This window comes from Cetorhinus maximus, chromosome 5, assembly GCF_964194155.1.
Source record: "Cetorhinus maximus chromosome 5, sCetMax3.hap1.1, whole genome shotgun sequence".
NCBI classification, from domain to species: Eukaryota; Metazoa; Chordata; class Chondrichthyes; order Lamniformes; family Cetorhinidae; genus Cetorhinus; species Cetorhinus maximus.
The window spans coordinates 42,615,953-42,642,923 of record NC_135883.1 but is presented as its reverse complement, the minus strand read 5'-3'; the positions used below and the strand labels follow the sequence as shown (position 1 = coordinate 42,642,923).

The 26,971-nt window shown below is 44.2% G+C and overlaps 1 protein-coding gene across 4 annotated transcripts in view; it reads right to left on the bottom strand.

Annotated features, from left to right (window-relative positions):
- phf3 (PHD finger protein 3) overlaps window positions 1–26,971 on the bottom strand; it is a 154,193-nt gene that overhangs the window by 39,822 nt on the left and 87,400 nt on the right. For all 4 annotated transcript variants that reach the window (XM_078541843.1, XM_078541841.1, XM_078541839.1 and 1 more), the window contains one exon: window positions 1,495–1,645. In XM_078541843.1, the coding sequence (XP_078397969.1) occupies window positions 1,495–1,645 (151 nt within the window). The remainder of the gene's footprint in view (window positions 1–1,494; window positions 1,646–26,971) is intronic.

Here is a 26,971-nt window from a genome sequence, read left to right as displayed (position 1 = left end):
CTCTATATAGAAGCAGTGATTGTTGGGTTAGGAAGTGTCTGAAATGTGCATTTCTGTGAATTAAAGTTCATAAAGTGTTTAATGATTAGACTCCAGTTCTATCCTTCAATGCCTGGCTCTCTGGAATAGAACACTCTGAAGGACCCTTTCTTAAGGCCTTGACATCATTCCTGAAGTGCGGTGCCCAGAATTGGACACAATACTTCAGCTGAGGCCTAACCACTGTTCTATAAACACTTAGCATAAGTTCCATTCCTTCTGTACTCTATACTTCTATTTCTAAAGCCAAGAATCCCACATATCATTTTAAAAAGCCTTCTGAACTTGACAAAGATTTGTCTCTGTTCCTGCACTCCATTTAAAAAATTATTGCCCCACTTATTGCCTCTGCTCATTCGTCCAATCACACTGCTCTGTGTGAACTTTCATCTGTCATGTGTCTGCCCATTTCACTTGACTAACTATATCCTTCTGAAGTCTGTGACGATCCTCCTCACTATTTACTACACTTCTGAGTTTCGTGTCATCTGCAAATCTTGAAATTATGCCCTGCATATCCAAATCTAGCTCACTTGTAGCCCCGATACAAATCTCTGGGAAATACCACTGCATACTTCCCTCAAGCCTGAAAAGCAATCATTCACCATTGCTCTCCATTCCTTAGACAATTTCATTTCCATGAAACCTTTAATCCCGCGAGCTTCAATCTTGCTAACAGGTCTATTATGTGGTGCTTTATCAAACCCCTTATAAAAGTCCACATTCAAGTTTGTTGCCCTCCTCTATGTTATTGAAATAGTTGAGATTCAAATTGGGGCCAGCAGTCATCAGGGGTACATCAGGTATGCCAAAGGAACAGGTGAACATCAGAACTTTGGTTATCTGTACCCAGATAACTCTCAAACTATGATGAGCAGTGGCTTGAGAATTTGACATTCTATAATTTATTTATTTTTCTGTAATGGCTGATTTACTTAATGGGACTTCCCTCCTTCTATGCTCACGAGCCCACAATTTCCTTCCCAGACAAGCATAATAGCAGAAAACACAATCTACTGTTACTGATGCCGTACATGCACTGATTAAAAGTACTTTCTGCAGTGATAGTGTTGCTTTCCTTTGGTAACTGGCATTGCCCTTCAAAAGTTAGGCCAGGAATCTTTACAATTTATGGTGACTTGCAAAATATAGCAAATAGTAAATGTTTATACTTTAGAGAACAACAACATAACTTATGATAGATAGTAGTAAAAATAAGAATGTAAATTAACCACTGAACTCAACAATAGTGCACTTTTGACAGATAATTTAGTTTAGGACTAACCTGGCACCATTTACAAATATTTAACAGGAAGTAATACTTCACCAAGGCTTCTGTCTCACCTTGCTTTCCTTTGGATTCTTTGTTGATTACAAAGAAAAAAATAACAAAGATAATCTGAACCTGTTTTAATAGTTTCTAAAATTTGTCCGTCAAATTTAACTCTAATTTACCTTTTTGCTAAAATGTCCATCAGAGAATGCCGGACATTCTGTCTAATTTGCTCAACAGTAGGCTGAGGTGCAGAAGGGCTGGTTGGAGGTGGCGTGCTATTTGATCCTCCTTTTTCTGCTTTCTTCTTCACAGCTTGTTTGTCCTTTAAGTCTGAAATAAATATAAAAAAAAAATCCACATTTGTCTGAATTCTGCAGAATTTTCCTAACATAGGACCATATTTTTTTTATACCACAGAAAAGAAGCTATGGGTTCACATTTGTTTTCCCAGGCTGTGATTTTCCCCAATCTTGGCCAGCACTCTTTAAGGAAAGGTCGGACTCTTCCCATGCCAGGGTGAGTAAAACAAGACAGTTAAGCCAGCGGAGCCCTCATGACGTTGACATCAACACACCAATAGCACCAGCACTTTCCTCTCCCATGCCCTACTGCACTCAATTACACTACCATTTTTTACTAACTCCATACCACTTCAATTTCATTAAAATTTAGCAACAGAAATCCTAATTAATCCAATGGCTTTATTATTTCTTATTATCATACAATTAATATTTTGTATGAGATCAAAATTCAGATCTTAGTGTTGTGAAAGTCAGTGACTAGTGACCAGGTTTTTTTTTAAATTATACTTTTATTCATATAACTTTCTTGAAAATTTCATTTCAATTATTTTCATAAGTGCCAAATCTACCAAAACTTCAGATGCCTTTCTGCTTCATTTCAAGTATTTCTACACTATCTTATACTATATTTATAATAACTATTTTTTTGCCAATACATACCAGTGGTGTGCAGAACTAGAGTTTCTTTAGACTCATTTTTTTGTTGTTTTGTTGCTCTTAACTATCTCTTTAGTATCATGTTGCAAACCTAAACAGATTGTATTTGATTTCTGCTTCTACATCATTAAAGATTAGGAACAGGAAACACCCAGCGCAAAATCCTGGGGCTCTAGGCTTTGTTTTGCCCCTCATTCTGGCCCCTAACCAGCCCAGGCTAGAGTTTCCTACATGGTCCTACCAGAATTTGGACTCAAAATTGCACCTAATAAAATTGCATCCGGTACCCTTGCAATCTACTTTAAAAAAAAATGTTTTCTTCATTCATGGGGCATGGGCATCACTGAAGAGGCCAGTAGTTATCACCAATTGCCCTTGAGAAGATGGCGGTAAGCCATCTTCATTAACGGCAGCAGTACTTGTAGTGTAGCTACAGCCACAGTGCTGTTAGGCAGGGAGTTCTGACCCAGCAGTTTTGACCCAGCAACAATGAAGGAATGGCAATATATATTTCCAAGTTAGGATGGTGTGTAACTAGCAAGGGAACTTGCAGGTGGTAGTGTTCTCATATGCCTGAAGCCCTTGTACTTTTAGGCAATAGAGCTTGTAGGTTAGGCAGAATGCGCCCAAGCGCAGAAAGACCCATAAATCTGTGCAATGCACGTGGTTGAAACATAATCGGAACAGAACCTCAAGATGCAAGGATTTTTATTTTTATGAATTTATATTTTTTTATGAATTTTATGGATTTTATTCATTCATGGATGTGGGCGTCATTGGCTAGGCCTGCATTTATTGCCCATCCCTAATTGCCCTTGTTCAGAGGGCATTTAAGAGTTAACCACATTGCTGTGGGTCTGGAGTCACATGCAGGCCAGACCAGGTAAGGATATTAGTGAACCAGATGGGTTTTTACAACAATCGACAATGGTTTCATGGTCATCATTAGACTTTTAATTCCAGATTTTTATTGAATTCAATTTCAAATTCCATCACCTGCCGTGGCGGGATTCGAAACTGGATCCCCAGAGCATTACCCTCAGTCTCTGGATTACTAGTCCAGTGACAATGCTACTATGCCATCGCCTCCCCTAAATGGCCTAGGATGGACTAATGAAAGTCAAAGGGAAAAAGTTCCTTCATAGTGAAGTTGAGGAGTGCACAGTAAGCAGCAATTAGCTCATGAATTGCAGATTTTTTCAAATTAATTTATTCAAATTGCTTGGCAGAGACTGAATTGTCTCCACTGTTTCCCTTCTCAGACAGTGATGTGGTGGTAATATCACTAGATTAATAACTCAGAGGCACAGGTTAATATTCTGGGGACATGGGGCTGAATACAAAGTCGCTAGCCGACTGATTTTTAAAAAGGCTGCCCTGTAGTGATAACACACTGTGGATGGCCTTAACAAGCAGGGAGTGGGCCTTCCGGTCCTCAGTGGAAGGAAGTCCCACCCATGAGTGCTGCTGGCCACTCATGCAGTCCTAGCAGCACCAGAACTCACAAGTTGAAGATCGAAGATGGACCCCGGACCCAGGTAAGTCCTGGGCTTTTTGAGCAGGGAGCGATCGTGCCTCCAAGGGAGAGGAGAAATGGGGGAGGAGGAGCAGGTTTTGGACGTCAGGCGGGGAGGCACAAAGAGGGAGTGAGGTACCCCTGATGCACACAGGGCAAACCACCCAAAGTATGCACCCCGTCTTCCTTCCTGCCCTTTCACCTTCACACTCTGGCCCACCTACTACTGCCTAGAGTATTTTTTCGAGTCATCAACAGTCACAGATTGCAACTCTTTCGAGTACAATCACAGTTCTTGGTTTCCGGGAGTGGGACACGAACCCACAACCCTCTGATTCAAAGGCGAGGGTGCTATGGACTGAGCCACAGCTGACACCTCCCTGCCTAGAGTATTAGGGCAGTGGAGATGAATTGAGGTTAAGTAGCAATTAATTGGCTACTTATGAGCCTTAATAGGCCTGTGGGCAGGTGGGCTAGTGGGCGCTTTACCCCCCACCCCCCCATATCAATGGGACTTGGTCGGGAAGGTGGTGCCCCCAGCACCGAAAAGACCCCTGTGGGGGAGGGGGTGGGGCACGTTAAACCCAGCCCATAGGTTCAAACCCCACTGTGGCAGCTTGTGGAATTTAAATTCAATTAATAAATCTGGAATTGAAAGCCAGTCTCAGTAATAGTGACCATGACAACTGTCATGAACCATTGTAAAAACTCATCTGGTTCACTAATGTCCTTTATGAAAGGAAATCTGTCATCCTTACCTGGTCTGGCCTACATGTGACTCCAGACCCACAGCAATGTGGTTGACTCTTAAATACACTCCAAAATAGCCTAGTAAGCCAGACAGTTCAGGGGCAATTAGGGATGGGCAACAAATGCTGGCCTTGCCAGCAACACCCATATCCCATGAAAAAAAGAATGATTAATATTGAATTCCAGGAGAGCGCTTTCAACTTCTCAGGAAATGACCTTCAGGTTCTCATGGCATGAGGTAGAATAAAAGCAGCAACAGCTGATCAGTCTCCTGGACTCCCGGACCTCAAGTATTCAATACCTACAATACAGAAAAGAGTACCATTCCACAATGCTTCAGTAAAAGACAGTGGCATAGACTTAATCCCCAGCGTGGGGCATTGACAAAGGTAATTGTTTTAACTATCTATCTTTCCCCCATAGGAAAGCAACTGCTGTAGAGGAAGGGAAGATAGGGAGGTGAAGGAAGGGGTGAAAGTGTGGAATGGGTGGCCAAACAGCTTCTGGAGGAGATGGAAGGAGAAGACTTTGTTTCATAGTTCATGTCTTTGATCTGTCACAGGAGGGACTGATGGGAAATCAGAGCTCCACACTTCCACTCCTTCTTGGGAGTGTAGTAGTCAGCCCACCTACAAATCACCTCTAAACAGTCAGTCAGCAGGCTTTGGCTAACCGGTACTCAGTTGGAAAAATTAAATTTATGTCTCCACTTTATGAGCAACAGCACCACCCTGGGTTCCAGCCTTACTGAAGTAGGCATGTTGCCAGCTGCACAAGGCAGTTCAGCATCTCACAATCCTGTTCCACGCGTAGATGGCCATAAGCAAGTCCATGGCTCATTTACCCGCTATCCCACCACCACACCCCAACTTCCCAGCCCACCCATATTAACAAGAGAGAGTGTCCAGAGGGGCAGTGCAGGGCCCAAGCAAGATGGCTTGGGGGAATTTTAAGCCCCTCTTCAGTACTCTTTCTCCTCCTCCAATACTGGAAGTTAAAAGTTGGCCCATTGTGTCTGTGCTGACTCGCTGAAGGAGCAATTCACTTAGTGCCACTCCCCCTATCTTCTCCCAGTAGCCCTGCACATTCTTTCTTTTCAGAAGATAATTCAATTCCCTCTTGAATGCCTCGATTGAACCTGCCTCCACCACAGTCTCAGGCAACGCATTCTAGATCCTAACCACTCGCTGTGTGAAAAAGTTCTCCTTTTGTCTCCATTGCTTCTTTTGCCAATTACCTTAAATCTGTGCCCTCTTGTGCTTGATCCATTCACCAATGGGAACAGTTTCTCCCTATCTACTCTGTCCCGAAACCTCATGATTTTGAATACCTCTATCAAATCTCCTCTCAACCTTTTCTCTAAGGAGAACAGTCCCAACTTCTCCAATCTATCCACATAACTGAAGTTCCTCATCACTGGAACCATTCTTGTAAATCTTTTCTGCATCCTCTAATGCCTTCACATCCTTCCTAAAGTGTGGTGCCCAGAACTGGACACAATACTCTAAATAAGGCCGAACCAGAGTTTAATAAATCCTTGCTTTTGTACTCTATGCCCATATAGATAAAGCCCAGGATCTCATGTTTTATTAACTGCGCCCTCAACCTTCCTGCTACCTGCAATGACTTATAGACCCAGGTCCCTCTGCTACTGCACCCCCTTTAGAATTGTACCCTTTAGATTATCTCTCTGCATTCTTCCTACCAAATGAATCACTTCACACTTCCCTGCATTAAATTTCTTCTGCCAATTGTCTGCGCATTCCACCAACCTGTCTATGTCCTTTTGAAGTTCTACTCTATCCTCCTCACAGTTCATAATACTTCCAAGTTTTGTACCATCTGCAAATTTTGGAATTGTGCCCTGTACACCAAGGTCTAAGTTATTAATATATATCAGGAAGAGCAGGGATCCTAACACCAACCCCTGGGGAACTCCACTATAGGCATTCCTCCAGTCTAAAAAACAACCGTTAACCACTACTCTCTGTTTCCTGTCACTCAAACAATTTTGTACCCATGTTGCCACTGTCCCTTTTGTTCCATGAGTGATAACTTTGCTCACAGGTCTATTGTGCAGCACGTTATCAAATGCATTTTAGAGTTTGAAAGATACTGTCGATCTCAAAGTTATAATATGCTGAATCCTTTTTACCAAAAGTCATCAACAATTTCAACTCAACATTTTTACAATAAAACTTTATTTGAATTTTGAGAGATTAGTGGCTGCCCAGAATTGGCCTCCCAGATACCACCTCTGAGGATGGAGGGGGGCACTTATTCAGTGAAAGGCTATGCCACAATTCATGCTCCCACATCCCTGCCATTTTGAACAAATGCCATGTCCCTCTGCTCTGGTACAGGATCTTCCAGTTCTATTAGTGTTCCTCCCAGTATGACAAGGTTCAGACCTTCAATGAAGGCAAAGATGTGCAGGGTGCAGCACATGGCTACAAGGAGAACAGTCATGACTTGTGTGTTTCATCAATAGCTCTGAGCAATCTGGGGTTAAGATGGTGGAGGAGTGATATATTTCAAGTATTTAAAATGGTGAAAATATTTGATTGACTGGAAAGATAAAATCTGTTCCCTTCAGTGAGGGTGTCCAGAACAAGGCAGCATAATCTTGAAAGTAGAACTAGACCATTCAGGACTGAAATCGGGAAGCATTTTCCACAAAACAGGCAGTGGAAATCTGGAATTCTTTGCCCCAAAATGCTTTGGATGCTCAACCAATTGAAATATTCAAGTCTGAGATTGACAATTTTATTTTATTAGATAAGGATATTAAGGGATTTGAATCAAATGGTGGGGAAATGGAGTTGAGGTACAGATCAGCCACAATCCAACTGTATAGAGTAATAGGCGCCAGGGACTGCACAGCTTGCTTCTGTTCCCATGCTTTAATGCTTGCACGTATTTGTTGGGTTATCCTAAGAAAGGTAATCAAGCATATTCTTGAAGAAACACCCCATTACTTTAACCAGTCTTGATGATAGATTTGATCCCTGGATTAGATTTGCCTCCTTCTTGTAAATGGATACTGTTAACAGGTGCCCTCGCCTCAAAATTCTTTGGCCCGGATTTTATGGCCAGTGATGAAGGGGAACGCTGATCTCTAAGAAAACTGTGCACAAAGATCTAATGACTCCTGTGGCAAGGCTTTCTCCTTTCCAGACAACATTTTAATCTGACAATAAAGAGCTGAAGTCTGAATTGATGTTTGTTACTGTTGAACATATTGCCATAATTGCCAAGTCAAAGGGATGTCCTGATGTACTGCAGCAATATCAGCAAGCAGGTCAGAAGCCAATCACATTGGACAGAATTTTCTGTCTGTCGGGCCTGTGTGGGAGCAGGCACGGACCCGATCGCCGCCCGCAATCGGGTCATTGGGTCAATGCCACCATTTTATACGGGCTGGCCAATTAAGGCCCACCCAGCACGAAAAGCAGCTCCCGAGGACAGCGGGAGTGCGTGGGCGGCAGCAGGACTGCTATGTCCGCCGGGTTCACTGGTGACCCGGCAGCCTGTTTAAAGGTGCTCCTGCAGCCTTGCAAAGGCTGTCAAACATGGTCAGCAGAGGGGCTCCCCAGAGCGCTGCTGGTGAGCAGGCCAGGCAGGAGGGTAGGGTAGGGGGGCACTGTACCCCTCATTTCTCAGACAATTGCCTTGCTGCCCTCCTTGAGGTGGTGGTAGCATGGCAGGAGGTCCTCGTTCCCAGGAAGGGGAGAAGGAGGCCCCCCCACATGACCAAACGTGCCTGGGAAGAGGTGGCGGAGATAGTGAGCTCCTGCGATGTGGTACAACGCACCTGGATCCAGTGCCGCAAGCATTTCAACGACATTTTGCGCTCTGGAAGGGCGAGTACCATGATGGCATTGGTCACTTAACCCAGCAAGTAGGCTTTCTCCCCGGCCGTCACCACCCCCCCACCCCCAACTCTGAGTGCAGTTACTGCATTGAATCATTGACGGCATGTGTCCTTCACTGGGTGGGCCAGCAGATATTGCCCATGCCGAGGTCACCCTGAGAGGGTGGTGATGAGATGGGTTCTGCACCCACAGCATGTGGTACAGTGACACCCACATTACTGTTTTGGGGGCAACCTGGAGGATCTGCACTTAGGCACAGTGCTGGAACTGCAAAACATGTCAAAGTCAGGGTGCTGACATGCTGGGAGGGGAGCTTCCAGGCGGCGGGGCACCGACCCATCTGCCGCCCTTTACGTTCCAAGTGCTCGCGCCTCCTTGCTTAGCAAGGTTGGACCGTGCGGTGCCAAATGTGATGTCGGCTGCATTTGGCAAAGTGGGGCGGGGGGACAGGCCTGGCATTTTCGTGTGAGTGTGCGGCAGCTGCGGGGTGAGGAGGCACTGGAGCCCTGCAATGTTCCACTCTGGTTGGGGTGGGACAGCAGCGAAGAGGTTCCAGGTGCAAGTTGCACTAATCAATGCTCTTTTCTCTTTTTCAGGAGAAAAATGCTCATAATGCCGCCGAGTGGTTGAGGACTGGCGGAGGGCCGGCCCAGCTGGCCTTCATTTACAGGTTTGAACAGGAAGCCCTCGATCTGGAGGCGCGCCATGTGCCCAGGTCCACTGGTGTCGGTAGGCTGGGGTGCCACAGGCAGGTATGTTAGCCCAACACTGAGGTCACCATTAGTGTCCCAGCAGCCATGGCAGTGCTGAATGTTCAGTGATTGAAGTTTGCAATATGGCTTGACCATTGCTAATGGAAAGATGAGCGCATAATGATCCAGGGGACAGGGATGCACATTGACATTGTCTCCACGTTACTAATCAAATGTCCTTGTTCTTCCTTTCAGCATCAGATCAGCCCTGGGAGGAGGAAGCACAGGAGCCCCCTCTCACACCTGAGGGCCCTGAAGTCTCTGACCCACCAGCTCTGCCAGACAGGCAGCAGCCCAGATACTAACACCTCGGTGGGAATTAGATCATCAGCTAGTGTCCCGAGGCACAGTGGTGAGGGCACTTCACAGTCGCTGGAGGAGCTGGCGGAGACAGAGGGTGCCCATGGCACCAGCAGTCAGAGGACTGCAGAAGACCAGGCATATGCTCAGTCGTTGGCTGATGATGTGCCTCTGGACTCATCCATGAGGCAGCAAATGCTGGAAGTCCAGCAAGATGTGCGGATCTGACAGAGGCTATGCTTGGCTTGGTCTCCGTGGTGGAGGAGCCCACGCGGACCATCGGCAATGCAATGAGCCTGATGTCTGAGCGCCATGCTTCCTCCATGGAGAGAGTAGCGACTCTCGTGGAGAGGCTCCTCCAGGAGACCAATCAGGGCTTCCTGGGAATGCGCTCGGACCAGCAAGCCCTCACCTCGGCATTGACCTCATCTGGTCAGTGCCAGTGTGGGAGATCGTCTGAGCACCAAGTTTCCCAGCTCGGTGCCCATCCATCTACCGTGAGCAGGGAAGTCCGAAGTGACCTCACGTCGGCGCAGCAGCTGCCTGTCGTCTCTGCGGGCTCCTCTCAGGGTGCTCCGGTTGAGGGTAGCAGCTCCTCCGCCCCTCTGCCAGTGACCATTGTATCCGATGAGGCTGCGACGGTGGAACTGGCCACTCCCTCTCAGGCAGAACCAGCACAGGCACCACAAGCCAAAGGACGGCTGCCAAGGTCATCGAGGCCAACGGGACAGCAAGGTGGACAGGCTGTCTCAGATGCCAGTGCCAGCGAGGGGACAGCACCTAGACGTAGCACCCGAAAGCGTAAATTTAAGACACCTTAGGCACACCACGGGTTTCTCACTGGTGCTTTAATGTTGCTGCGCAATGAGGTCATGAATGACAAAGGTGTAGTGTTTAACACCTTTGTCATTTTGTTTCCTTAAGTTCATTTTGTTACATCATTAAATTTAGATATGTAATCATGGCTGAGGGCGCCTCTTTTCCTCTGCAGGTGGATGGTTACCGATGTTATGAGTGAGTTGTGTCACAGTGAGCTTTATTGACAAGGCCCTTAGTTAATGTTCCTATCCAGGCAGATTTAGCACTCAGGTATTGAGTATGGAACCTGCAGCTCAGGATTTTGTTGGAGATCCATCTGTGGTGTTCTAGCTGAAGGTTTGTTGGATTTAAGCCTCCCAGGTGTCCCAGCCTCCCTGGAGTATGCCTGGGTCAGCGGCCACCCCCTCAACATTTCCCTGTGCGTGCTCATCCTCGGATTCACTGCTGGACTCATCGTGTGCAGCCGCAGCCACTGCGTCGACATCTTCGTCGTCCATAGTGCCCCATCTTTCCAGTGCAAGATTGTGGAGAGCGCAGCATGCAACCACTGTCAGTGACATACAATCCAGGGGGTACTGGAGTGCACCCCCTGAACGGTCCAGACATCGGAAGCGCATCTTGAGAAGACTGATGGTTCTCTCCACCACAGCCCTTGTGGAGACGTGGCTCCTATTGTACCACTGCTCAGCTTCTGTTCTTGGATGGCGGAGAGGCGTCAAGATCCACCTTCTGAGGGGATAGCCCTTGTCACCCAGCAGCCATCCATCCAGCCGCGCTGGAGCACTGAAGAGCCCCGGCACCTGGGAGTGTCTGAGGATGTAGGCGTCGTGGGAGCTGCCTGGGTACCTTGCACAGACATGCAGAATCTGCATCCTGTGATCACACACTATCTGCATGTTCATGGAGTGGAATCCCTTCCTGTTGACAAAGGCACTGGGCTCACCTGCTGGCACCTTGATGGCTACATGTGTGCAGTCAATTGCACCCTGGACGCTGGGAAAGCCAGCAATTGCAGCGATGCCTCTGGCTCGCTCTGTCTGGCTGGCCTGGTCCCAGCGGTAGTGGATGAACATCAATGCACGCCTGAATAAAGCGCCTGTCACCTGCTTGACACAAGTGTGGACAGTTTATTGGGAGACACTGCAAAGATCACCCACCGAGCCCTAGAAAGAGCCAGAGGCATAGAAGTTGAGGGCAGCTGTGACCTTTAGAGCCACTGGCATGGGATGTCCACCCACACCGTTAGTGGAAATCTCAGGGCCTATCATCTGACAGATAGAGTTGACTGTCTCCCTTGAGAGACAGAGCCTCCTTTGGCACTGCACCTCAGACATATTGGTAGCTGCTTCATAGCAGGTGCACCCTGGCAGCAGGGTAGTGGCATCTTCTGCGGCCCCTTCCGCCTTGGACTGCCTGTTGGCCCTGCGCCCCTTGCGCCTACGCCTCTCCTCCCAAAGGTGGCACCCCTGGATGTACTCCCTGGCCTCCTCCCACTTCTGGCCCTCCCTTCCTTCTCAGAGGAGGTGCCTCCAGTGGAGAGCACAACTCCCATTCCCAGGCTAAAGGAAAGCTTCCTGAAACCGGCAGGCCCCAAAAAGGATCTCCACTGTAGAGTGCAGACCTGAAGGTTGTGAGTCCTGTCCAAGCAGCTAGTATGAGTTTTGAAGCATTTCTGCTCACACAGGCAAGTATCAGTAACTTTCAAAATTAAATATTTGACTGAGCATATTCGCGACCCCACTGACTCCTCTTATCCCACCCGCGGATGAGGTTTATACAAATGTGTCCTACCCGCCAGCCCGTTGCGCCCATGCGATGACCTGAAGATCACACGGGCCCCAAAAAATCGCCGTCAATTGGTGCCTCAAGTGGCCCATTAATTAATGGCGGGTGCGGATTGGCGATCATCGCGCGCGCCCACCGAAATATCGCGATAGTGCATGGTGACATCACGACGCTCGCCCGACATCAGTGTGTGTCATTTTACACGTCAGCATGTGGGTCCTGCCCCCACATGTTAATGGGAAAATTCTGCCCATTAAGGTATTCACACACAGCAAACCAGGAAGTTAAAGGCACTTGTTCGTATAGGCGAGGGAATCAAAGGTTATCAGGGGTAGATGGAAATGTGGAATTCAAAACACAAACAGATCAGCCATGATCCTATTAAATGGCAGAGCAAGCTCAAAGGGCTGAATGGCCTATTCTGCTCCTATTTAGTATGGAATCCTTCATTTTTAATTTAAAATTTCAGAAAGTGAAATAAATAATTAGATTAAAGGTAGGCGATACTATAAAGATAAACTTGAAAAGAAAAAGCTTTTTTTAAAAAATGTGCAATTTGTTATGGAGCAATTTGAAATTCCGCAAATATAACACGAGTTTTTTCAGGGCCAGTGAGAACGTTTAGCAGTAATTATGAAATTACTACATTGTTAAAGTCATGAAGAGATATTAATGTCTATGTTATTGGAAATTATTTTTTAAATAGAGTTTAGTGGTGTTTGTGTGTTTTAATTGGATTAAAGCTAACTAGTCTGGATGCTTTGATGTATAGAAAGTAGGCTTGAAATGGTAATTAGATTAAAATGGAGAAGTTTAGAAACATAGGTGTCAAGAGGGCAATTTGCATTTGTAAATAAACCATTCAAAAGAATGGGTGAAATCTTGCACCTAGCTGGGAGACACCAAGCAATGTGTTTATATTTTTAGTGGGATGAAAATGTTATTGTTAGAAGGTGTGACGTTAAAAGCCTAGGATACCACGGAAAATTTACATTCAAGGGAAAAGCTAGGTACAAACAGAAAGGAGTTTGTGTGTGTAAGTCAGAGGCATTTAAGATCCAGCCAGCCTGTAAGTCTACACTGTGTCAACAAAGGAACCAAATTGAAAGGAACCTCATTTTGAATTTGTACGGTCAAATGTGTTTTGCCTGGTGTCTGTTTAAAGTCTATGGGTTACTGTTGCCTTGGTAAAGATTTACCTGGGAGTGATTAATTTGGGGATTTGTTTATAAGTTATTATGATAGTACTTTGTAGACGTGTGTATGTGTTTAATTCATTAAATTAAGAAATGCTTAATTTAGTTTAATATAAAAAAGCCTTTGGAGGCTTGGTGGTCTTATTCCTGAATTCAGAGCTGCATCTCAAACACGCCAATTGAAAATACAGGTTATGACAGTTGTTCAAGTTTCCCTCTGGGATTTAAACAACTCAGCCTTTACCAACTGCTGTGTCAGAACTGTTAAAAACTCAGTTACACTTCATTCACTTTTACAAATGTTTTTACAGCAAGGATAACAGCTGTATGAGTGGAAGGTTTCACCAATTCAATTGATTGAACTAGGATGTTGCCGGGTCTTAAGGAGTTGAGTTACAGGGAAATATTAAATAGGTTAGGACTTTATTCCTTGGAGCATAGAAGAATGAGGGGAGATATGATAGAAGTTTACAAAATTATGAGGGGTATAGACAGAGTAAATGCGAGTAGGCTCTTTCCACTTAGATTAGGAGAAATAAACACGAGAGGACATGGAAGGGGGAACATTAGGGGGAACTTCTTCACTCAGAGTGGTGAGAGTGTGAAACGAGCTACCATCTGACGTGGTAAATGCGGTCTCACGCTTAAGTTTTAAGAATAATTTAGATAGATACATGGATGGGAGAGGTCTGGAGAGTTATGGACTAGGTGCAGGTCAATGGGACTAGCGGAATAATATTTCGGCACAGACTAGAAGGGCCGAAAGGCCTGTTTTCTGTGCTGTAGTGTTCTATGGTTCTATGATTTTCATTGACTGCAGATGGGAGGTCCTCAACAGCACATTCTTTGGAGAAGCAAGAATTACTGACAGCAACTTCTGATTTTCCACTTTATTCTGCATGTGTGGACTCCAGAAGTTGTCATCATCATCATCATCAGGGGAGCAACGATGGCAAACCCTGAGAATTTTGCCATCATGACCAGCAGAAAATCTGGGCCACTGACTCTCATGATAGTTGTCAGCATTACACCCCTAATCTCTCATAATGCACAAGGATAAATGGATTTGTTTCTTTTGAGGTCTTATATTTCCATTTAAAACATCAATATTTTTGACAACAAAGAGATTAACGTCTGAATAGGTGTTTGTTGCTGTTGGACATGTTGTCACAACGTTCTCTGGTGAGGGCTTCAAAAGAAAATAGTCAGCCAGTATACTGAATATTTACCTTCAGTTTAATATTCATTAGCTCATCTAAAATCAAAGACTGAGAGGGTAATATATACTTATGTATATGTGGAGGACACCAAAGTTAAGAATAAATCAACAAGTATTGATTATGTGATGGCAAGCTTAAGTGTTAAAAGCCAAATTATTTAAGAGGTGGTTATAAAGAGATGAGAATTAAGGAGCAAAAGTAAAGATCGAAAGAATGATTCTTTCAAACTATCCTTTTTTACTTTCTTAGAAAGTAAAAAGACAAATAAAAGTCTGACTATTTGTTCTGGACTTAGCAATACATAGTGTTTTTTCACTTATTCTTGGGATGTGGGTGTCACAAGCCAGACCAGCATTTATTACTCATCCCTAATTGCCCTTGAGAAGGTGGTGGTGAGCCGTCTTCTTGAATACAACAGAGTGGCTTTTGTTAGGTCACTTCAGAGGGTAGTTAAAAATCAACTATATTGCTGTGGGTTTGAAATCATATGTAGGTGATACACGATAAGGACAACAGATTTCCTTCCCTAAAGTACACAAGTGAACCAGATGTGTATTTACAATCTGGTAGTTCAAGGTCACCATTACTGATACTAGTTTTTAATGCCAGATTTATTTAATCAACAGAATTTAAGTTCCTCAGCTGCCATGGCGACATCTGAAGTAGCGTCTCGGACCATTAGTCCAGGATTCTGGATTACTAATCCTATAACCGAACCACTATGTTACCGTACTCCCAGAGTGTTACAATCCCAATAATATAGGCCTAAATTTTTCAGGCAGCAGGCGGGCTCGGCGGGAGCGGTCGCGGAGCCGATCGCCGTCTGTGATCAGCTCCGCGCCGCCATTTTACGCGGGCGGGCCAATTAAGGCCTGCCCAGCGTAATACACGAGCCATAGCGCTCAGCGCTACCTGTGCAGGTGGGGGGAGGAGGGAGAGGACGGAGCTGCCTCAGGGAGATTAAATTGATACTGAAATAATTAAATGGCTTCAAAATTCATTTAAACATGTCCCCTCGTGTGACTGTGTCCTAAAAGATGTGATGGCCGCTTGGCCTTTTCGCATGCCCGCCAACCTTAAGGTTGGATGGACAGCGTTAACAATTAGATCAATTGCTTTCTTAATGGCCTTAATAGGCCGTTTACATATCGGCGGGCGCGCAGCCGACTCCGGCGCATGCCCGCCAAATGAAATATCACAGGGCTGCACGATGACGTTGGGATACACGCCCGACGTCATCGCACATCATTTTACGGCGTCGGCATGTCGTACCCGCCTCCACACGCCGACTGAAAAATCCTGCCCATAATTAATCAAGCCAATAAATTCAAATTTAAAAATGTTGTTTGTTTGAAGTTGCTCTTTTAAATAATAAAAATGCTCGCACATTAGGCAACAGTTCAAATCAGGAACGATATTGGCTAGTTTTTTTATATTCTTTCACGGGGTGTGGACGTCACTGACTAGGCCAGCACTTTTATTGCCCATCCCTAATTGCCCTCGAGAATGTGGTGGTGAACTGCCTTCTTGAACGGCTCAAATCCAGGTGGTGCTGGAACACCAACAGAGCTGTTAGGGATGGAGTTCCAGGATTTTGACCCAGCGAAAGTGAAGGAACGGTGATATAGTTCCAAGTCAGGATGGTGAGTGGCTTGGAGGGAAACTTGCAGGTGGTGGTCTTCCCATGTATCTGCTGCCCTTGTCCTAAGTGGTAGTGGTCATGGGTTTGGAAAGTGCTGTTGAAGGAGCCTTGGTGAGTTGCTGCAGTGCATTTTGTAGATGGTACACACAGCTGCTACTGTGTCGGTGGTGGAGGGAGTAAATGTTGAAGGTGGTGAATGGGGTGCCAATCAAGTGAGTTGCTGTGTCCTGGATGGTATTGGGCTTCTTGAGTGTTGTTGGAGTTGCCCTCAATCAGGCAAGTGGGGAGCATTCCATCACACTCCTGACTTGCGCCTTGCAAATAGTGGACAGGCTATGGGGAGTGAAGAGGTGAGTTACTTGCTGCAGAATTCCTAGCATCTGACCTGCTCTTGTAGTATTTATATGGTTGGTCCAGTTCAGTTTCTGGTCAACGGTAACCCCCATTGATAATGGGGGATTCAGCAATGGTAATGCCATTGAATGTCATGGGGAAATGACTGAATTCTCTCTGTAGTTCTGTAGAAATTTATATTAAGAAAATTAAGCTCTCATGGCTTTCACTTCTCTGGTCTAATGCAAAGAGCAGTCTTTAGATGAAGCAGGATACAAAGGCGAGAGGGACCAGGGGACACGTACAAAATTAGTCCTCATTTTAAGGTCAAAATTCTGTCCTCCACTGGTGAGAGGGTACAATTACAGGGTAATGAATTTTCATGATAAACATGGAAATAGGAATTTATATGGGAAAAGCTGCAAAGAAGTATGCACAGCCAAAAATTTAAACAATTTTATATATAGGTGATCATTAAGAATATAGGAAGTAGTAGGTGACCATATGGGCCCTGGAGCCTGCTCTGTCATTCAATACGATCATGACTGAGCCTCAATTCCATTTTCCCACCCAATGCTTTGATGTCAGGAGATCAAAAATTGGTCTATTATCTCAGCCTTGAATATACTCAACAACAGAGCACTCAACTCTCTGGAATAGAGAAAATTCCAAAGATTCACAAACCCGAGTGAAGAAATTTCTCAGCCCAGTCCTAAAGAATTGGCCCCTCATCCTGACACCGTGCGCCCTTGTGCTAGATTCCTAGCCAGGGGAAACAACTTTTGAGTGTTAACCCTGTCAAGCTCCTTCAGAATCTTGTGCGTTTCAATGAGCGCTCAAGTTTTTTAGCCTTTCATCCTGGAACAACTCTCTCAGACCAGGAACTAATTTAATGAGCCTTTGCTGTGCCCTTTCTAAGTTAAGTATTAATGTTAGGTTGGAAATGCTAATAAAGTGCAGCTTTTTTTGATTTCTGGAATACTTAATATTGGTTTGTAACTATAAACAGGAATAGTTGGACTGTAGAGCAGGAGCTCCCAAGATGTGGGTTGCAACCCCCAATGGGGTCACAAAGGTCACATTTAGAGTCGAGAGTCGCGAGCTGCTCCTCCTCTGAGCAGTGATGGTGATTGTGAAGAGAAGAAGGCCCAGTCTGGGGGCTCTGGCGAGACAGCCTTGGACCTACTGGATCAACTTTGCCAAACAGCACTGGGTGGACGGCGAGCCCAAAGTGCTCTTTAATTTCAGAAATCACTACCAGCAATGAGCTCAAGCAGGGGCAGGATGTCTGTGCGCTGACTTGGTGCAGCTAAAGGCCTGCATGTGTAACTGGGTCGCTAACTAAGTGCGAGAAGCACTAGGAGCTTAGGAGGTTATGTGGCTGAACCAGGAAGGTGAGTGGAGACTTCAAACTTTACTGTGTTTCTGCTCGTCTCCCTGTTGTCCAGGCTCCTTAGCCCAGGATAGCGACTCTGCTTCACAGGCACTGACAACTAAACCAATAAAAGGGCCGGGGAAGGAAAGGGGGCTGGTGAAAGGGGAGAGAGAAGAGGGGCTGGTAAATAAGTTAGAGGTGAGGAGCTGGGTTGGCAAGAGGGACAAGTAAGTGACTGTGTGTGGAGGGGCTGCTAAGTAAGTGAGGAGACAACATCTGAGATGATGAGCTGCTGAGTAATTGTGGGGGAGGAGGGGGTTTGGGATGAGGGGCTGGTGTGTGTGTATGGGGAGGTGCAGGGGTGTTGGGAAAGGGTGTGTGCACGCGCATGTGGAGGGGGTGATTAAAATGGGTCCACGGGGGTGGGGAGTGTGAAATAGGGGCTTCAGTGAATCTCCTGTCACCAGGGAACATGGACAGCTTGGCTGAAACCTCCAAGTTCATAAAAAATAACATTTTTATGAAGTGCTTTAAAGCACCTAATACATCAAATTAAATTTTAAACACTCCGTTGATCTATAATTTGAGAAATTTATTATATACTGAATGTTACTGTGTTGCTTTATTGGTGTTTTGTTTTTGCTGCCATTTGGGGTCACATTAATATTCAGGTGTTAAAATGTGGTCACATTGGAAAATCGTTCGGGAAGCACTGCTGTAGAGCAATCGCTGTCATTCATTGCCTTATCGTGCACACGTTTTTCTGATTTCCGGACTTCAAACTCCCAAGTCTGGAATTCAGTATTACAAGTTTGATGTGGGGGACTAAACAACTCAGATTCAAAATGAGGTCTCTGGGACTACATTAAGCTAAGGTTTCCTTCTCTCCTCCAAATACAGTGTACAGCCTGCCACCAAAGCTGGACATTATAGGCTTCAATTTAACTGAACAGTTGGGTCAGCTAATTTAAATTTAAGAGTATGCAAAGATTGCCCTAATGAAATACCAAAATTCCTGAATATGATTAGCAAATGCATTGTGTCCTTCCCAATCAGCATGGGAAGCCTATAACTATTCTTCCTGTAGCCTAATATTAGAACCCTATGCTTCATTTATGAATACTTTAACAGATGTACCTTCCAAGTGCTCTTTTAAAGTTTGAAATCCGTTATAAAAGCAAAAATGAATTTTAGTGATGCCTGAAGTTCTCATTTCTAACCTAGGTTTTCAAGAAAATGACTTCTTGAAAAAAATACCATCAATTGTGTTCAATGACAACGTATCCACAACAAATCATAAACTCCCTTTTAAAGTATAATTTACTTGCTTTCTTTAATCTAGGTTTATGACTAAGGAATCTCTGAAAATTAACCACATTTAAAGAATAGCTATTGCTTTAAGTTTCAGACATTATTCCTCTTCAGCTCAGTCATAAAAATACTAAATTATTTGGCTAGAAATCTTGCATAAATAAACTTCAGATCAGTGAGCCAATAGTATCACAATCGCTTTTTCTCTTGTAAAAAAAAATGGGGAACAAGCTCTGCTTAAAATTGAAAAAGTGCTAACTATAAATAGGTACAAAGTATCAAGAGCTAATTTTAAGACTGATGTGTAATCTTATAATTCTGATGATTACAACTATCTATCATTTAAATCACCTTAATTAAATAATTGCAGTATAACCATTCCCAGGCATTTGTTATTAAATATCTGATCCATATTCACTGCTTGAAATAATCTGATATCTTACCCAACTTCTAAGTTCTAAATTTCACCTGTTGGAGACAAGGATGACTAATGCCAAAAAGAAATTCTAAATTCAAAGTCTCTGATTTGGGCCAAGATGTAACCTTCTGGCCACCAAAATATTTTTGGAATACTCATGTTTTAATATTTAAGTGTTACATTAATGCTCCAATCAAGGATATCTAAGGATTAATTATCACTGGAAATTGCAATATTTATCCCACAGCTCTGCATCTTCGCACTGTAACTCGAAACACTATTCTATCAATTGACAGCCACCAAAATAGTTGCTGGCAAAGAAATAAAACTAAATTCACAAACCTGCATAATGTGTTTATATGCATATATGGATAATCACACTCTACTGGCTGAGCTCCAGTAGTGTTGCACAGAAGCTAAGGTCAAGTGTGTTCTTTCAAGTGCGGAAAGGTTAGAATTGGTGGAATAAATGGATCATGACACACAAGACAAAATTATGCAGCATTTCCTTATTTTATATTTCCATGGTGAATTTCTCTTTGGGTGAGGGGGACAGAGGAGTGGTAGAGGAAGAGGCCATTAGTTGGAGTTTTCCAAAAGAATACGTTTTCCAAAAGAATACGTTTTCCAAAAGAATACGTTGTGGGTAGGAAGCCGTGCAAATTTATTTCAGTAAAGGCACTGGAGGGGGAATATTCTGATATTTCAGGTTTAAACAGACCCCCTTTTCAAAAACCTGTATTAACTAGATTTCCACATTTATGAAGTGGTGCCAATTTCTCCAGGTTTGTTCTGGAGAAAAGGTGATATTACCAGTGTTGATAGAGCTCAACACTGAACACCCAAACACCCATTTCACAGCACCACCCAAAAGGTGTAGCTAGTACTGCAGGTGAACGTAGGTACTTTTATAAATGGGATTGTCCATTGGATCAGACTGGCAGGAGACTTCAATTCATTTTCAAATATGACCCAGCTACTATTTTTAAAATATAAGTTGGCATCTAGATAAGGGCAAAGAAAATTTTCCAGAAAGTGGAAGGGGACAAGAGCAGCATTTTGTTTTATTTCAAATTTTCAGCTTCTATAATATTTTGCCTTTGATTCAACTTAATGCTCTGGTATTTATGGAGTTTGATCAGAAGGAAAACATGCACAAACTTCTATCATTTTAGCACTGACATGCTTGCTGGCCTCACTGCCTCCTGGCTTCCTAAGTAGTCAACAACTGTAAACCAAACAGAATACATCTTCATAGAAATATGTCAGGATAGCACACATCTAGCCCTTCACCACCCCAAAAAGTGAGATTAGACAATTTCAACAGCTATTAAGAGTTTGAAGTGGAACATAAATGGTAGTAAAAGGAGAGAGTAGAAAACACAGTTTAATAAAGAACTAGGCAGATACAAGGTGAGTCGGGGAAAGATTGGAACACAGGCAGAGAGCAAGACAGACAGACACAAGGGCAGATAGAAACAGAGATACCCACACAGGCAGAGCAGCCAGAGGAGGAGACGGGCAGAGTGCGAGAGAGGCGGGCAGAGCGCGAGAGAGGCGGGCAGAGCGCGAGAGAGGCGGGCAGAGCGCGAGAGAGGCGGGCAGAGCGCGAGAGAGGCGGGCAGAGCGCGAGAGAGGCGGGCAGAGCGCGAGAGAGGCGGGCAGAGCGCGAGAGAGGCGGGCAGAGCGCGAGAGAGAGAGAGGCGGGCAGAGCGCGAGAGAGAGAGAGGCGGGCAGAGCGCGAGAGAGAGAGAGATGGGCAGAGCGCGAGAGAGAGAGACGGGCAGAGCGCGAGAGAGAGAGACGGGCAGAGCGCGAGAGAGAGAGAGACGGGCAGAGCGCTAGAGAGAGAGACGGGCAGAGCGCGAGAGAGAGAGACGGGCAGAGCGCGAGAGAGAGACGGGCAGAGCAAGAGAGAGACGGGCAGAGCGCGAGAGAGACGGGCAGAGAGAGAGAGAGAGAGACGGGCAGAGAGAGAGAGAGAGAGACGGGCAGAGAGAGAGAGACGGGCAGAGAGAGAGAGAGAGACGGGCAGAGAGAGAGAGAGAGACGGGCAGAGAGAGAGAGAGAGACAGGCAGAGAGAGAGAGAGACAGGCAGAGGGAGAGAGAGAGAGACGGGCAGAGGGAGAAAGAGAGAGACGGGCAGAGAGAGAGAGACGGGCAGAGAGAGAGAGACGGGCAGAGAGAGAGAGACGGGCAGAGAGAGAGAGAGACGGGCAGAGAGAGAGAGAGACGGGCAGAGAGATAGAGACGGACAGACTCTCACAAGCAGACACACAGACACAAAGACAGTGTATGACAGTGAGATTGTAAAAAGAAAACTAGCAAGTCTTGGAGCAGGAAACAAAATGGATGGAAGACTGGGGAACAAAGACAATTATAGGAAGTCAACATTTCCGTAATTTTTGCTTTGTGGGCAATGCTAGAGCGCCAATTTACATTTATGTAGTACTTTTGATGTACAAATGTCCCAAAGCATTTCACAGATCCATAAAGAAAAGTGAATGCTGAGCAAAAAACAGTAGAGATGTAATATATTCTGTCAAACAAATCACGTTCTCCTGCCATAAAATGTTCCCTGGGAGATTCACAAAGTTGAAGAAAATGATTGATAGTTTTGTACTTTGAGCTAAGCTCACTAAATACTGTACTTAAGATTGCCAAACTTATTTCAAACAGTGCTGGGCTTGCTCACCTTTGACCTTCATACATCCCCAGAAATCCAGTGACCCATTAAAGATCTGGGCAGCAATAAGTCTCAGTAAATAGTGCCTACAAGCGCTACTGCCTAGAGCTGGCAAAAAGAGGACCTGGAGGCAGTAACCAGCATCTAGAAGAGCAGGCGAAACGAGGGCCCAGAGGTAGTAGCCACGACCTAGAAGAGCAGGTGGAACTAGGATATGGAGGCAGTCAGCAGCATGTGGAAGGTGAGGCAAAAGGAGAACAGGGAGGCAGCCAGCAGCACCTAGAAGGCCAGGCGGTGGCATAGTGGTATTGTCACTGGGCTAGTATTCCAGAAACCCAGGGTAACGCTCTGGGCATCCGGTTTCAAATCCCAACACAGCAGGTGAAATTTGAATGAATTAAAAGTCTGATGTCATTTAGGGAAGGAAATCTGCCATCCTTACCTGGTCTGGCCTACAGGTGACTCCAGATCCACAGCAATGTGTTTAACTCTTAAATGCCCTCTGAACAAGGGCAATTAGGGATGGGCAATAAATGCTGGCCTAGCCAACAATGTCCACATCTCATGAATACATTTTTAAAAAGGTGGAGAGAGAATCCAGAGGCAGTAAGCAGCACCATGATCTATCTTTTTTCAGTCTCCAGTATTTGATTCTAACTTCAGTACAGGGGAAGAAGCTGATTGATGAGTAACTGGTAAGTTATTCTACTTATAATAAATAGTTTGTAAAAGTTAAGGGATGGCAGAGCTCAGCCAAGTGGAATGTGGGAAGTCATGGACCACCAAGTGCCCTAGCCAAACACATCCGCAGGAAGTGTCACTAGCTGCAGAAGTTTGAGCTCTGGGTTTCTTAACTCAAGCAATGGCTGGAACACTGTGGTACATTCACGAGGCAGAGAACTACATGGATAGCACATTTAAGGAGGTGGTCACACCACAGATTAGGAGCACACAGGCAGCGGGGGAAATGGGTGGTCGCCAGCCAATCTATGAGAACCAGGCAGGTAATGCAGGAGTCCCCTGAGTTGATCTCGCTCACTAACTGGTTTTCCATTTTGGATACAAGTCTATAGCACCACGGGTGGCTCAGCTGCACAGGAGGGGAGAAAGGAGAGTGGAAGAGCAATAGTGATAGGGGATTCGTTGGTTACGGGAACAGGCAGGTGTTTCTGCAAACGTAGAGGTGACTCCAGGGTTGTATGTTGCCTCCCAAGTACCAAGTCAAAGATGTCACATAGCAGCTGCAGGACATTCTTTTGGGGGATGTTAAACAGCTGGAAATCATGCTCCACGTTGGCACCAACAACATAGATAGGAAGAGGGATGAAGTCCTGAAAGCAGATCTTAGGGAGTTAGGAAAGAAATTAAAAAGGACTTCAAAAGCAATAGTCTCAGGATTACTACCAGTGCCACGTCTTAGTGAGCATAGGAATAGGAGGATTGAGCAATTGAATACATGGCTGGAGAATTGGTGTAGGAGGGAGGGCATCACATTTATGAGGCATTGGGGCTGGTTCTGGGACAGGTGCGACCTGTATAAGATGGATGGGCTGCACCTTAGCAGGAACAGGACTAACATCGTCACTGCTAGCGCTGCTGTTAAACTAGATTGGCAGGGCGATGGGAATCTGAGAGGGAGCTCAGACTGGAGGGAAACAAAGCTGGTAACAGAAAATAGAAAAGTAGTAAGCGAAATTAGAAGGCAGACAAGGTGAAGGCAAGCATTGAATAGGATCAGAATGCAGAATAATGTTAAAAAGATAAAGGGCACGCTAATTGGGCATGCAGCATTTGCAAAGAGGTAGATGATTGGAAAGCACAAATAGAGGTAAATGGGTATAATTTAATTGCCATTATGGAGGCTTGGTTACAGGGTGGCCAAGACTGGGAACTGAATATTCACGGATATTCCTCATTTATGAAAGATAGGCAAAAAGGAAAAGGAGGTGGGGTAGAACTGTTAATAAGGGACAAAGTTGGTACATCAGTAAGAGAGGCTCTTTCGTCGAAGAATCAATATGTAGAGTCAGTTTGGGTGGAGCTAAGAAAACAGAAAAAGGGAAGCAACATTGGTAAGAGTTGTTTAAAGCCCATCAAACTGTAGTAGTAATGTTAGTATGGTATAAGTCAGTAGATTAGAGCTGCATGTAACATGGGTAATAAAGTAATAATGGGCAACATCAATTTACATATTGACTGGGTAAACCTAATTGGCTATGGAGGATAAAGTGTGTAACAGATGGGTTTCTAGAGTAGTAAATTGAAGAACCAACTAGGGATTGGGCTATTTTAGATTTAGCATTAGGTGATAGGAAAGAGCTAATTGATAACCTTGCTGTAAAGGAGCCTTTAGGAAACAGTGACCATAACATGTTGGAATTTTACATTAAGTTTGAAAATGAGTAGTTCATTCGGAAACTCGGGTCTTAAATCTGAACAAAGGAAACTACGAAGACATGAGGGGCAAGTTGGTTATGGTGGATTGGGAAAATACATCAAAAGATTTGATGGTAGACAGACAATAGCTAATATTTAAAGTAGAATTACATGGTCTACAGAATATATACATTCCTTTAAGACACAAAAACCCCAACAAGAAAGATGAATCAACCGTGACTCACTGTCATGAAGCTATTAATGCATAGAATATTATTGGGAAATATTTTTATTTTAAAATAGAGGTTTAGTCTCCTAATTGGATTAAAGCCAGCTAGTCTGGATGCTTTGATGTGTACTAGTTTTGAGATGTAAGAGAGATAGAGTGCATTTGCATTTTTTGAATAGAGCATTCAAGAAGTGGGGTGAAATCTGGCATCTAGCTAGCAATATGTTTGTATTACTAATAAAATTGGTGCTATGAAAGGGGTTTTATTGTTAGAAGAGGTGGAGTTCAAAGAGTCTGGTGATACAATGAGAATTTACATTCAATGAGATGTGCTGGACATAACCAATAGCAGTTTTCGTACATGCAGAGCAGAGGCAATGTAAGATCAAAGCAGCTGTAAGCCTCCAACTGTCTCCACAGGGACCAAAGTGAAAAGAAACTCATTTTGAATTCGTAAGGTGAAAATACTTTGCCTGGTGTCTGGTTAAGTCTATGGGTGCTATTTCCTTAATGGAGATTAGTTTTGGAATTTGTTGAAAGTCATGATCATAGTAATTTGCAGCCATGTGTATATATTTTTGTAAATTAGTAAAATGTTACATTTAGTTTATTATAAAACCTCTTGAGAACTGGTGGTCTGTTTCCTGAATTTAGAGTTGCATCTCAAACATACCACTTAAAATATAGGTTATGACAGTTGTTTAAAGTTCCCCTCTGGGGTTTTTTAATAACTCAGCTTTACCCACTGCTGGGTCATAACACCAACAAAAGAAGTTAAAGATCAAAAGAAGTGGCTTATAAAGTTGCCAAAAAAAAGTGGTAAGCCTGAGGATTGGGAGCAATTTAGAATCCACCAGAAGAAACTGATAAAGTAAGAGAAAAGAGAACATGAATGCAAGCTTGCGATTAACGTAAAGCCAGATTATAAAAGCTTCTTCAGGTATGTGAAAAGGAAAAGATTTGTACGGACAAATGTGGATCCATTACAGGCGCAAACAGGAGAACAGGAAATGGCGGAGAAACTAAACAATTACGTTGTGTCTGTCTTCATGGAGGAGGATACAGAACCAAGGGGCTTGTGAAAATGAGGAACTGAAAGAAATTAGTATTAATAAAGAGGTACTACTCAAAAAATGAATTGAATTCAAGGCTTATAAATCCCCTGGACCACATAAGCTACATCCCAGAATGTTGAAGTAAATGGCTATCTTTCAGAATTCTTTAGATTCTGGAAAGGTTCCTGCAGACTGGAAAGTAGCAAATGTAACCCCACTATTTAAGAAGGGAGGGAGGGAGAAAACATAGAACGACACACCTATTAATTTGACGTCAGTGGCAGGGAAAATGTTAGAATCTATTACAAAGGATGTGATAACTGGACACCTAAAAAATATATGATTGGACTGAGTCAACATGGTTTTATGAAAGGGAAATTATGTTTGACAAATTTAGAGTTTTTTTGAGGATATTACCTGTAGCATAAATAAAAGAGAACCAGTGGATGTGGTGTATTTGGATTTTCAGAAGGCTTTTGATCTGATCCCACACAGGTTACCAAACAAATTATGCGATTGGGGGTAATATACTGGTGTGGGTTGAGAATTGGTTAGCAGGCAGAAAACAGAGAATAGGAATAAAGGATTATTCTCAGGATAGCAGGCTGTTATTTGTTGGGTACCGCAAGGATCAGTGCTGGGACCACAGATATTCACAAGCTACATAAATTATTTCGATGTGGGGACCAAATATAATACTTCCAAATTTGCTGACGACACAAAACTAAGTGGGAATGTAAGTTGTGAGGAGGATGCAAGGAGGATTCAAGGGGATTTCGACAGCTAAGTGAGTGGCAAGAACATGGCAGATGGAATACAATGTGAATAAGTGTGAAGTTATCCACTTTGGTCAAAAAAACAAAAAGGCAGAGTATTTCTTAAATGGTGAGAGGTTGGGAAGTATTGACGTCCAAAGGGACCTGGGTGTTCCTGTTCATGAGTCACTAAAAGCTAGTATGTAGGTGCAGCAAGCAATTAGGAAGGCCTTCAGCACAAAGGGATTTGAGTACAGGAGTAAAGATGTCTTGCTTTAATTGCATACAGTCTTGGTGAGAGCA